At 45.8% G+C, this 13099-nt stretch overlaps 1 protein-coding gene across 1 annotated transcript; it reads left to right on the forward strand.

The window, feature by feature from the left end:
• Positions 1-846: 846 nt before the first annotated feature.
• LOC119444858 (uncharacterized) lies at positions 847-12442 on the forward strand (the record flags this gene model as incomplete). Its single annotated transcript, XM_049664777.1, has 5 exons — positions 847-967; positions 1444-2380; positions 10921-11114; positions 11573-12190; positions 12275-12442. Coding segments are annotated over exons 1-5 (1920 nt in total), but the record flags the coding sequence as incomplete, so codon positions are not given.
• Between the last annotated feature and the right edge of the window lie 657 nt (positions 12443-13099).

The raw sequence follows: 13099 nt of genomic DNA on the forward strand, positions 1-13099 counted from the left end.
GAGTGTGAGTCTTGTTTGGCTACTTACCCTATAACTCAGCATCGCTTCCATAATTGTCGAGTCAGTCTTGCTATTTCTTTAGTTGTTCAAGAAGCCATGGTGGATTCAATAGAACCCCTCTATGAATACAGGTTCCGTCATTGGCGAATATCACCGATGATTAACTTTCTTTCAATTTTACTCAAAGTTTGAAAAGGAAAATCGTTGGAACTTTTGTTTTATTTCAATGAGTTTCGGGTTGTAGCTCCAGCATCAAACATGGAAGTGTTTATTTTTTATTACATTGATTGATTATGAAGCTCGATGCTCGAATCAGAGAATATAATAAATGTCTTGGATATTCAGGGCCACCACTTGTTTTACGGGAACGAATAAGTGATGATCGTCTTCGACCATATATTGTTTTCAACACAGGTGCCATAGGAGCCTGAAGTAACATGTTCGGGCTGTGTCTGCAGAAATACGAAAGAAATTATGAATTAATAAGCAACGAGGCAACGCGCGATTTTGTATTGCCACAATTCAAGAAAGATCCGGTTAATCTGTGCTCGCAAAGGCGTCTCCAACGGTTTCCTGTATTGCTCTTTGTGGTATTGGCAGTAGAACTAGAACTGCATGTTTAATTCAGTATTTCGCGATCAGAAGCATTTTTATATAGCGTCTTGTGCTAGCACGTAAAATCAGAATGTGAAGAAACCAGAAAGGAACGCTTTTCCCAACGATGGTTGAGTGTACGAATAAAAATTAACGAGGGACGTGAATAATACCACTGCTTTTACTTACAAAGCAAGCGCGTGTACTCTGGCTAAAGAACACTCCAGTATCAAAGCAAGCATTACATCTTTCTCGCCCCTTTTATAGACCGGTTGCTACCTGCTCGAAGCGGACTATTAGGTATAAAAGCCCACTCTACAGTGAGCCAAAGCAGAAGCATCTGCTCCTCCATCCCACTAGGACCACCACCATGGTAAGTCGCCGCACAACTTTTTAATGACATACGAAAACCTCGACCAACATCCCTGCATCAGGCAGGACGTCCGGCTACACAAAAGAGGTGCGCATACCATTCTAAAGCCCTGATGCTGTAAAAGTGCGCAGCGCAGAAAAAAAAATTTCTCGCTCACATATAGAAACCGCTAAGTCACTAATTCACTCATCTTATCACCAACAACAAAAGGTGTCATTTAAGTGTAAGTACAGCTGCGCGAACTTATTACCTAGTGCATTGTTACCAATGCATTGTCGTCAATGCACTGGTTACCAAGAGCATTTTTTTACTGAACGCCAAAAAAGAAGGACTAAGGAATAAATGTAGATTACTGGAAGGATCTCTAGCAATACAATACTCTCAGGCTCCGACTATTCAAATCCACATGCACATTGTAGTGTTTAGCTTCATTCAATTCTAAACAACAGAAACGATGTGTTTACTTTTTCATTCAGCTCCGTGCCTGCATTGTCCTCGCCTTGGCCACCTGTGCCTTTGGTCACCCACCCAGCAGCTACACCCTCGCCAGTAACCTCGGTTATGGACTTGGCTATGGCAACCTCGGCTATGCTGGCCTTGGCTACGGTGGCCTTGGGCTCTCCCATTATGGCCTTTCCCATGGAGTTGGTTACTCCGGCCTGACGGGCTATGGCGTTGGTTACGGATACGGATACGCCCCAGCCGCTAGCTACGCCGTCGCTGCTCCAGCTGTTACCCGCACCGTTTCCACCTACCACGCAGCTCCAACCGTGACCGCTGTCCACGCCGCCCCAGCTGTGACTGCTGTCCATGCTGCTCCAGCCGTCACCGCTGTCCACGCCGCCCCAGCTGTCGCCACCTATGCCGCTGCCCCAGCTGTCACCCGAGTGGTCCAGTCCACTCCTCTTGTCCAGACCTATGCTGCCGCCCCAGCTGTTACCAGGGTGGTCCAGTCCGCTCCTCTTGTCCAGACCTACGCTGCTGCCCCAGCTGTTACCAGGGTGGTCCAGTCCGCTCCTCTTGTCCAGACCTACGCTGCTGCCCCAGCTGTTACCAGGGTGGTCCAGTCCGCTCCTCTTGTCCAGACCTACGCTGCTGCCCCAGCCCTGACCGCTGTCCACGCTGCTCCAGCTGTTGCTACCGTTTCCCACGCTGCCCCAGCCGTTGCTTCTTACGGCGTTGCCCACTCTGCCCCAGCAGTCGCTACCTACAGCGTTGCTCACGCTGCCCCAGCGGTCGCTACCTACGGTGTGGCTCACGCCGCTCCAGCCTACTACGGCTACGGTGTTGGCTCTCTCGGCTATGGTGCCGGCAGCTACGGCTACGGCCACGGTCTCCTCGGCTATGGCCTGAACTACGGCTATGGTCTTGGCTCCCCTCTGAGCTACGCCACCCTCCTCCGCAAGAAGAAGTGTAAGTTGTACTTCCTACTAGGCAGTTGATTTTGTTATAGCATTGCCGGGTTATATGCATGTGCAGCACTAATGATACCCTTCCCTTTCTCTCTCACTGCAGAAATTTACGTCTTCCTGACCCTCGGATCGCATTGAATGCGACAGCCAACGGAGCAGTTTGTTTAGAGATTTCAATCAAGTCTATTGATTGTCGTCACAATAAACAGTTTCGTCAAAAATTGGTTGGCTATATATAAGACTCTCAAGCATCAACTTCTTCTTACCTGAAGCCAGAAAAGAAAATCAGCCTTCAAATGTGACTTATCATGAAGGCTTCACTGTACGTATAGATTATATTTCTAAAATGGGAGTATATGTATATGCGGCTTTTAAGAACGTACACGTGGCGTGTCATCACAACCACATGCTAAAGGATAGTATTTTGCTAAATATATTATACTATATTTATGGAAAACTTTTACTAGCACAACAGCAGCGTGAAGCTATGCTTACCTGCGTCGCCAAACGCAAGACAGTAGGAGTTTTTTTTAGAAGCTTAGGACGTACAATTCGCAGTTATGACTTGATAGTATACTTGCTTAAGTTGTCGTGCTGTGGAAAGTAGGTATAGCATTGCACTAATGTGCTCAAGGTCCTTGGTGCGAATATTGTCCCAGCCGCTACATTTGTGATGCTGTCAGTTAAGCCGGATTCAAGAAATAGATTTTGAATGCCCTTTGAGCTTCACTTGCTGAAGTGCAGCACATTTGAAAAGCCCACTGAGGATTAAAAAAACACAGCCTTATAAACGACCAGCTGACCTCCTTGGCGCAGTGTTTGCTTGTTTCGCGCTTGTTTACTCTAGTTACTAACTTCAACAGTCAGCCTGAGCGGCCATAGAGCTGTTCAACAATGCGACTTGCTGATCAGACCTCTTGAGTAGCAGAGTCCCACAAAGCTGACGATCCCTAGCTGACGCAATAGAAACTTCACCTAGCAACGTTCCACGCACTAACTCATTCGTGTAGAGCAAGCTTAGCTGTAAGTTTGGAGGAATTATAGGAGCCTGTGATGCCAAAGGAGATAAAAAGAACTGATACATATACTGTGTCATTCTAGTTGACAATATGGCGTCATGACGTTGTTGAAATACCCAAGATTTCGTCTTCTTCTTAAATTGACATCAGTTTGCTTCACCATCGTGCTTTTTCACTCGCATCGATATTGCAGCATACATAGCCGCTTGCTGATCTCATGAACACGAAAGGCTGAATGAGGGTAATCAACGCTTGTTATTTTTTTGTTGCTTACACCGTGAGGTACAGGCAATGGGTTGCTCTCACGCAAGATCAGATAATCAGATCCATCAATATACTCCTTATTGTTTCTTGAATAAATTCACTATGAGTATTCTTGTAGGACTCGCAGTATGAGAATTATTACCAAATTCATTTACCTAGATATCTTAAATTTGAGAGTTGAGAAAACTGATACTTGTTTGGGTGAAGAAAACATTTTTGAGAGGGCGTGGAGGTGTTCTTAATCTTCTGCTGTTGTTTTTTCAAGGGCATACGTTACTTACTGAAACATCTGGTATGACGTCCTCACTCGTTCAGATTTGTCCGCAATATTTATGAGTTAATGAGAGTAAGACATGATGAAAGAGAGCACATTTGCTGCATGCGTTTCCACTCGCATGTGTAGTACCTCCAGGAACAGGTGTAGAACAAGAAACAATCACCGTGGTATCTCAGTGATTATGATATTCCCCCGTTGACCTCCAAGTGGCGAGTTTGATCTCGGCTGCGGCAGTCGTGTTCACAGAAATAAGTTCAAATTAAAGTACCCCAGTTGGTGAAAACTAATCGTTAAGTCCTCCTCTACGGCATGCATCGTAATCAAATCGCGGTTTTAGCCTACAAAAAGCCAGAATTATTTTTTTTCAAGAAATTTCATAGGTGAAAAGTGACCGTGTACGCGTGCACTACCCGCCAACAAGTATTGATCCCGTAGTTATTAGAATAATTGACTAATGGTTGCGTGCACATGCCAAATTTAGTCCATAGATGTGAGTTGATAATAATAATAATAATAATAATAATAATAATAATAATAATAATAATAGTAACATTTATTTGCACAAACATATGAACCCCTCGGTGAAGTGCGTGGCTAGACAGGAGTTGCTGGAATAGGTGTTGCTGCCGCAGCACCTATTCGTTTGTTTTATAATTGGTTTCATGCCGTTATATCAATTGGTGGTGCAGGCTCCCCCCCCCCCCCCCCAATTATTTTTAGGTTTCTTTTTAGACATAAGGGAAACAGAAAGGCAGTTGTCAAAGTACTGTCCTGTTACAGTTATCCACGTGCGTGAAGGAAGGCAGCTATTTAGGGTCATTGTGCATAAACCATGCGGGGTTTGTCTGTTCTCCATATTGCCAGGAGACAGCGAATGGGCTGCTACTGTCGGTCGGACGAAGACGACGGCGACCAAGTGGCCAGAGGCGCGCGACAGCCTTGCATCCGTCACCGCTGCTTGTAGCTGTTGTAACCTTGCATAAAGTTATAATTTGTAAATAAACGTTATTCCCGTGACAATATTGTCCACCGTGCAGCCGTTCGGTCTTTATAATACAGCTTCAATGTAGACTAGCAGATACCGAACGCCCAAAAAAAGACACAAAGAATGATAGTATGAGTGCGACTATTAGATTGTAGTTATGAACCAATCATCTTCGATACACTTGTCTTAGCGAAGCCATCCGTCATAGGTAAATTCTCAAGGCAGTCGTGTAGGAACGTTCCGCTGCAATATCTGGGATGCCGCCAAACTTTTGCTTCGAGCAAAACACCGCCGATAGTGCTCGTAATAACTGAAGCAATAACGGCTTGAAAATTCTATAGGGGCTGATGGGCAGTATTTAGTAAACGCTTCAATGCGTCATGGTTGCTATGACTTGGATAATAGGCGTTATATTGAACACTAGAGAGAAAAATGGGCAGATTCCACTTACACGGTGACGCAGTGATGCACAATGCATAACATTTACAATTATTGACTCTATGTATTGTCGCGAAGAACGTACGCTGCGGCCGACCTTGAGGAATCCCGAAACGGGTTTGAACGAGTGTGTGCACGTGTATAGCGCGGTCGTTCCACGCGCGGCTGTATCGGAGGTGGAAAGGCTCATTAGGCGGGGCCAAATTTGTTGTTCACGGTCTATTGTCGCGACCATGTCTGCGTGGTCCCCAAAACTATGGCCCCTATTGGAGCACGACGGCTTGCCTGATTGGCTAGAATTGGCGATTGGTGCAGAGGCTTGCGTCTCCCACGGGTCCGCGGGCCCCGTGAATGCTGTAGAAACACATTTAAAGAAGGGGTTTTGGGTCATTTTGAGAGAGCAAGGACACAGCAGCCCACGGCGCCACTTCACCACGGGAGACCAGGCCGGTCAGGCAGGCCGTCGACGATCGGTATGACATCGTTTCATGTATAATATGTGTGTGTACAGTTTTAAGGTGCCAAGTTAAACGCCAAGTTAAATAAATCTACTTTCTTCAAATTTTACTCCGAGTTGTCGTCGTACCTGCCGATCTGCACCTGCCGCTGCCAGAGCTAATCCCCCTTCATCGTCGTCTCCCTGGTGAGTGATGCGTCCGAAAACTAACTGCTGCGTCACTTCGCTACAGTATGTTTGCGTATATGACTCTAACGGTAGAATATCCGGTTATGAGCTAAAAGATTATGGTTCTAATCTCACCTCTGTAAAAAGTTTATTTTTTGAAGGTTTCGCAGAGGTGCGAAGAATGTGCTGCATTAAAAGTTACATGCCTATACCTGCCCCATCACTGATTGGTGTTCGCGCAACCGACAAAAAATACGGTGTTAGCGTGCAGCGTGATACAGCGCGCGAGCGTTAGTGTAGCTACATCAGTACACCTCGTCATCTCCACGCTGGACGCTCACGGCCACACAATTTTTATAACAATTCCTTTCGCTCGATTCTGCCTTACTCTTGTCCTCCACCATTGAGGCTGGCTGGTCCAGTTGATAACGCGGGCGGAGCGTCAATTACACGCGAAAAGCGCTAAAACGGATGTCACCGGAACAGTCACCGCTACAACATTACGGCCCAGATACTCCCTCTGCTAATTCCTATGGGCGATAACCATTTTTAAGTAACACTACATTGTCCATGTCTTACTGTAACCCTCAAGTTTTGACTCTGTCTTCAGCTATAGCAAAACCGCCTGGTATCCACGGGAAGGATGATCTCTCGCAGACCTTTCCACGGCTACAATTCTAGTCAGCAGATCCCCTGGTCTAGGTTATACACCGGTGCCACGCAGCAGCTTAAATACATAGCAGCTGCGCACCGTCCTGAACTGCCGAGTAAAAGAAAACAATGTACCGCACGAGGGACACCATATGTTGATCTTCAATGTCGACGGTTAGCCAAACTATGCTTCTATATACATCGACCGGGGTACACGCAACATGGGACTTTATTCAAACGCGTTCTTTATCGCCACAGCTATACATTCGTGCCACGCGACTGTAGGCAACAATTTAACAGTTGCAATTAATACAGACGCTTTACCGGTTCGCCTAGTTGATGCATTTCTTATTTGGATGAACATTCGCCTCAGAAGAATTAAAGTGCGGGCCAGACATTCAAGCCAGGACTGCACGGCTCTCCAGTGTATGAGTAGTCGCCTGCTTCCTCTGTCCATGTCACTTTACTCTATCATATCTCCCCAAATATTTCATGAGTGAACGCGTACAGCGACCCAGCCTCGCAGATTTCTAGTTGCACATCCAGCATCATAGTGCACCCAGAGTAACCCAAGGGAAAGAAGAAAATCCTTTAAACGCTTCTTTGCTACTTTGTTCCGTCCATGTTAAAGGCACATGCGAAGTCGTCACTCGCGATCTTATTGTCAGCCTGCTGAGGTGGCCGATATTTTGTGATGTCAACAGCTGCGCGTACAGAGCATCCTGTTTACACGTTGAGGACAGCAAAAAGTCTAAGAAAACGCGCCGCCCAGAAGAATGCAATTAATAAGAATAGCCACTTTGTTCTCCTAGCCGACATACTAAGTTTTATACAGCTGATTGTCAGGCTCCTTAGTCGTGAGAGCAAGCACGAAACAGAGCCAAATGTTCAGTGCCCGCCAAAGGCGTCTAGGGGCCTGCGGAAAACATCCGCAAGTACGTGCGCGGCTCAAGACAGCTGTGGCTTCCACACCGTCCAGGGTGCTATGCAGGATGCGCCGAGTTTCTCGTTCGCCCGAGTTTTACCCTAGTTTGCTCGATGGTAGTCAGTGAATGGAGATAGCAAGGAACGTGCAATAACATCAGGCAAAAAGAAATGTCGAGATAAAGCCGCGTATGACAACATGAGCGCACCCTGCGCCGCACAGTGCTTCCGCGCTTCAAGCACAGAGGACTGCGCAACAAAACGTGCCAGCGCGGCGTATTGTTATCAACGTATTATCGCAATTTAGCAATACCGTCACTGTCCCGCTGTTTATCTGTACACTTGCCGTGAGCCGCTTGCCACGCCTTTCTCGGGCACGTCAAGGGCATGCTTCCTCTTTCGAGCATCATCTTTCTATCCTGCATCGAATGCGAACAGGGGCACATGCGGTGCGTTCTTGCAACTACACTTTCCCACAAGCGAATACATTGAAATACAGTAAATAAAATAACAAACATTTTATTTCTTAAAGTATCGGATTTTGGTTTTGAATGCTATAAATTTGTGATGACAAACGGACATCGAGTGAATTATTAAATTTTGCACTTTTTTGCCGCGAGTTGTGACAGTGAGGCGAAAGATTACAAGTCGACAACAGTTCTGCGTGTTGCCGATGCTGCTGCATGTCCAAGTTTATACGGCTGATAAAGCTAATATCATTACTCCGTATAGCTCTCTACAAGTTTGCTATCGCAATTGATGCTTCGCCTTTCAGGTGAAACTGCGACAACTTTTTTATCAAAACTTCTCTCTTACTAATTATTTTACAGGGAATACCCACTTTGATTAAATTTGATGATGACACATGTTTCGACGCATAAACTCCCGTAGCGTACAAATAAACATATTGTTAAAAATCAAATAGTGGGGCTTTACGTACAAAAACTATGATCTGCTTTGAGGCACGCCGTACTGTGGGACTCCAGATTTTTTGACCACCTTCGATTTTTCATGTGCACCCAATGCAGGCTACACGGTCGTTTTTGCATTTCGCCCCCAATCGAAGGTCAGCGGCCACGGCCGGCATTTGATCGCGCGACCTGGTGTTAGCAGGGAAACGCCAGAGCCACTAAGGAACCATGGCGGGTAAGCATGTTCTTGCTGTAGTTATTTTTATGCTTCAATGAACAAAGCAGTGTTTTGTTAAAACATAAGTGGAAAAACTCTGCGTTCTTACAGTAAATTTGACAGCCGTATCTCGAAACTAGTGTCATCTTAAAGTTTCGTTTCAAGTCGATATTCCATACACTTTCACCAGCTACACTTCGTAGATTGCAATATCCTAAACTATTTAATTAAATGCCTAATGAGTGAAATTCTGTAATGAATTGGTTACGCCTTTCTATTTCTGGTACAAATATTGTCCGGTTCGTTGCAAAATCAAGCTCAAAGATGAGAACTGTGCTACCTGCTCAAGCAATTTATTTTTCGAAATTTCCGTCCAAACCGAAAAAGCACCCGGTAAAAGCGGCTTTCATAGGTCTTTATATCTGTTCAATGAAATAGTTAATGGTACTCACAACGATCGTTTGTTTTACAAAAATACACGGAGCACACAGAACGACCATACAGAAAGTTCGGTTTATGCATTTCTGCCGATATGATTTTCACTTCTTCAGTGGCATTACGTAAGTGTATATAATTTTCATCTTCTTTGAAGATGGTGTTCTCTTCAAGTAATTCGCATGTGACTTTCATAAAGAGAAATTACACAACTAGAAACGAATCAGTTCTTGTTCATAATATGTACCATTATACCTAACATGAATTAAATTACGCCAGTGAAAACTACGAAAGGCCACAAATAGCACTATATATTCTAGGTAAGAAAACACGAACACTTTATCTTCAGAAAAAGGTAGGGGTGTACGGCCAGGATCTGTTATAGTAGGACCGAGAACTTTCCTGTAAGTGATTAAGAGCCACATCCATATTTAATTTCATTTCTGACGTGTTTTATTGTACTTTACGGATTGATATGCTACTTTTGGTCATCGTTTATGCGTACACGTACGAGTACATATGAATCCTATTTAGTGGTCTCTGTTGACATGAGCGAACGGGTCGTTCCCCAAACTGTTTTTACTCAACCACTGTCTATCCCTGATTTCCGCTGAATCGTTTGACTGTGGGCGGTATGGCTGTGAGCTGCTGATGGCTGCATGAGCCCGTAATATTCAGTACTTGATTTGATAGCCTGTTGTGGACGTGCTAGAAAAATCAAGCGAACCAATGGGCACCTTTTTTTAGTAACAACAGTATGAAGCTAACAAAGAGTGGTGCCAAGGTCAAATTACTTGCAGTTTTATTTAAATATCGAAGTATTTCTGTAAAACCTAAAGTAAAATGTGCTGACATTGGAATTTACCTACCTATAATGATGAGGTTCAGATGTTAAAAGAATAGATGATTTCGTGTGGGCTTTCCATAGTGTCATGACATTCTCGTTGGAGTGGTTGACTTCGGAAGCGGTCGAAAACATGCAGTTCATTTCAGCTTTAAAAGCACTTTAGCTGTAGAAGGGCGTCAGTGTTGTTCGGCTACTTACCCTATAACTCAACAACGCTTCCATAATAGTCTCGTCAGTCTTGCTATTTCATTGGTTGATCAAGAAGCCATGGTGGATTCAATAGCACCACTCTATGAATACAGGTTCTGTCATTGGCGAATAACACGGATATTCAACTTTCTTTCTATTTTCCTCAAAATCACAAAAGAGATGGGTGGAACTTTTGTTTTATTTCAATGAGTGTGAGGTTGTAGCTCCAGTATCACACATGGAAGTGTTTCTCTTTTCTTACTTTAATTGATTATTAATCTCGATGCTCGAATCAATACGCACGCAGCAAAGAATATAATAAATGTCTTGGATATTCAGGGCCACCACTTGTTTTTACGGGAACGAATAAGTGATGATCGTCTTCGACCATATATTGTTTTCGACATACCAGAGGCGCCTGAAGTAACATGCGCAATACTAGGTTCTCGCCGTGTCTGCAGAAATAAAAAAGGATAATAAAATAATAAGCAACGAAACAACGCACAATTTTGTACAGCCACAACTTAAGAGACATCCGGTTAATCTGTGCTCGCAAAGGCGTCTCCATCGTTCGTCTTGCTCTTTATGGTATTCGCAGTAGAACTAGAACTGCATGTTTAATTGAGTATTTCGCGATCAGAGGCATTTTTAGGCGGCGTCTTGTGCGAGCACGTAAAAGCAGCATGTGAAAAAAAAAGACAGGACAGCTTTTCCCACCGATGGTACATTATACGAATAAAAATTAAATAATACCACTGCTTTTACTTACAAAGCAAGCGCGTGTACTCTTGCAACAGATTACTCAAGTATCAAAGCAAGCATTACATCTTTCTCGCCCCTTGTATAGACCGGTTGCTACCTGCTCGAAGCCGACTATTAGGTATAAAAGCCCACTCGACAGTGAGCCAAAGCAGAAGCATCTGCTCCTCCATCCCACTAGGACCACCACCATGGTAAGTCGCCGCACAACTTTTCAATGACATACGAAAACCTCCACCAACTTCCCTGCATCAGGCAGGACCTCCGGCTACACAAAAGAGCTGAGCATACCAATCTAAAACCCTGATGCTGTAAAAGTGCGTAGCACAGAAAAACATTTTCTTGCTCACATAGAAACCACTAAGTTTCTAATTCACTCACCTTGCTATCGTATCACCAACAACAAAAATCATCATTTAAATGTAACTACAGATGCGCGAACTTAACAATAGTGTGTTCTCAATGCATTGGATACCAAGCGCTTTTTACTGAACGGCAAAGAAAGGACTAAGAAATAAAGGTAGAGTACTGGAAGGATTTCTAGCAATACAATTCTCTCAGCCTCCGATGATTCAAATTCACATGCACATTGTAGTATTTAGCTTCATTCAATTCTAAACAACAGAAACAATGTGTTTACTTTTTCATTCAGCTCCGTGCCTGCATTGTCCTCGCCTTGGCCACCTGTGCCTTTGGTCACCCACCCAGCAGCTACACCCTCGCCAGTAACCTCGGTTACGGACTCGGCTATGGCAACCTCGGCTATGCTGGCCTTGGCTACGGTGGCCTTGGGCTCTCCCATTATGGCCTTTCCCATGGAGTTGGCTACTCCGGCCTGACCGGCTATGGTGTTGGTTACGGATACGGATACGCCCCAGCCGCTAGCTACGCCGTCGCTGCCCCAGCTGTTAGCCGCACCGTTTCCACCTACCACGCTGCTCCAGCCGTGACCGCTGTCCATGCCGCCCCAGCTGTCGCCACCTACGCTGCCGCCCCAGCCGTGACCAGCGTTGTACGCTCTGCTCAAGTCGTTGCTGCTGCGCCAGCTGTCACCAGAGTGGTCCAGTCCGCTCCAGCTGTCACCTACGCTGCTGCTCCAGCTGTCACCAGGGTGGTCCAGTCCGCTCCAGCTGTCACCTACGCTGCCGCCCCAGCTGTCACCAGGGTGGTCCAGTCCGCTCCTCTTGTGCAGACCTACGCTGCTGCCCCAGCTGTTACCAGGGTGGTCCAGTCCGCTCCTCTTGTCCAGACCTACGCTGCTGCCCCAGCTGTCACCAGGGTGGTCCAGTCCGCTCCTCTCGTCCAGACCTACGCGGCTGCCCCAGCCGTGGCTGCTGTTCACGCTGCCCCAGCCGTGACCGCTGTCCACGCTGCCCCAGCTGTTGCCACCGTTACTCACGCTGCCCCAGCCGTTTCTACTTACAGCGTTGCCCACGCTGCTCCTGCCGTCGCTACCTATGGCGTTGCCCACGCTGCCCCAGCCGTCGCTACCTACAGCGTTGCCCATGCTGCCCCAGCCGTCGCTACCTACGGTGTTGCCCATGCTGCACCAGTTCACTACGGCTATGGCGTTGGTTCCCTGGGCTACGGTACCGGTCACTACGGCTACGGCCACGGTCTCCTCGGCTACGGCCTGAACTACGGCTACGGTCTAGGCTCTCCTCTGAGCTACGCTACCCTCCTCCGCAAGAAGAAGTGTAAGTTGTACTTTCTTCTCGGCAGGTAATTTTGTTGTAGCGTTCTCGTGGCAGATCCATGTGCAACACTAATGATGCCCTCTTCTTTCTTTCTCACTGCAGAAACTTACGTCTTCCTGCCCCTCGGATCACAGTAAATGCGTCAATCTACGGAGCAGTTTGTTTAGAGGTTTCAATCAAGTGTATTGATTGTTGTCAGAATAAACAGTTTCGTCCAAAATTGGTTGGCCATTTATAAGCCTCTGGAGCATCAATTTCTTTTACCTGAAGCCAGACAAGAAAATCAAGCGTAAAATGTTACTTATCATGAAGGCTTCACTGTATCTATAGATTATATTTTCATATGCGGCTATATGCGGCTTTTGAAATCGTACACGCGGCGTGTCATCACATCCAGACGCTAAAGAATGGTATTCTGCTTAATGCGAGATACCATTTATGGAAAACTTGTACTAACAGGAAAGCAGCTTAAAGCTACTTCC

This window comes from Dermacentor silvarum, chromosome 3 (assembly GCF_013339745.2).
Source record: "Dermacentor silvarum isolate Dsil-2018 chromosome 3, BIME_Dsil_1.4, whole genome shotgun sequence".
Taxonomy (NCBI): Eukaryota; Metazoa; Arthropoda; class Arachnida; order Ixodida; family Ixodidae; genus Dermacentor; species Dermacentor silvarum.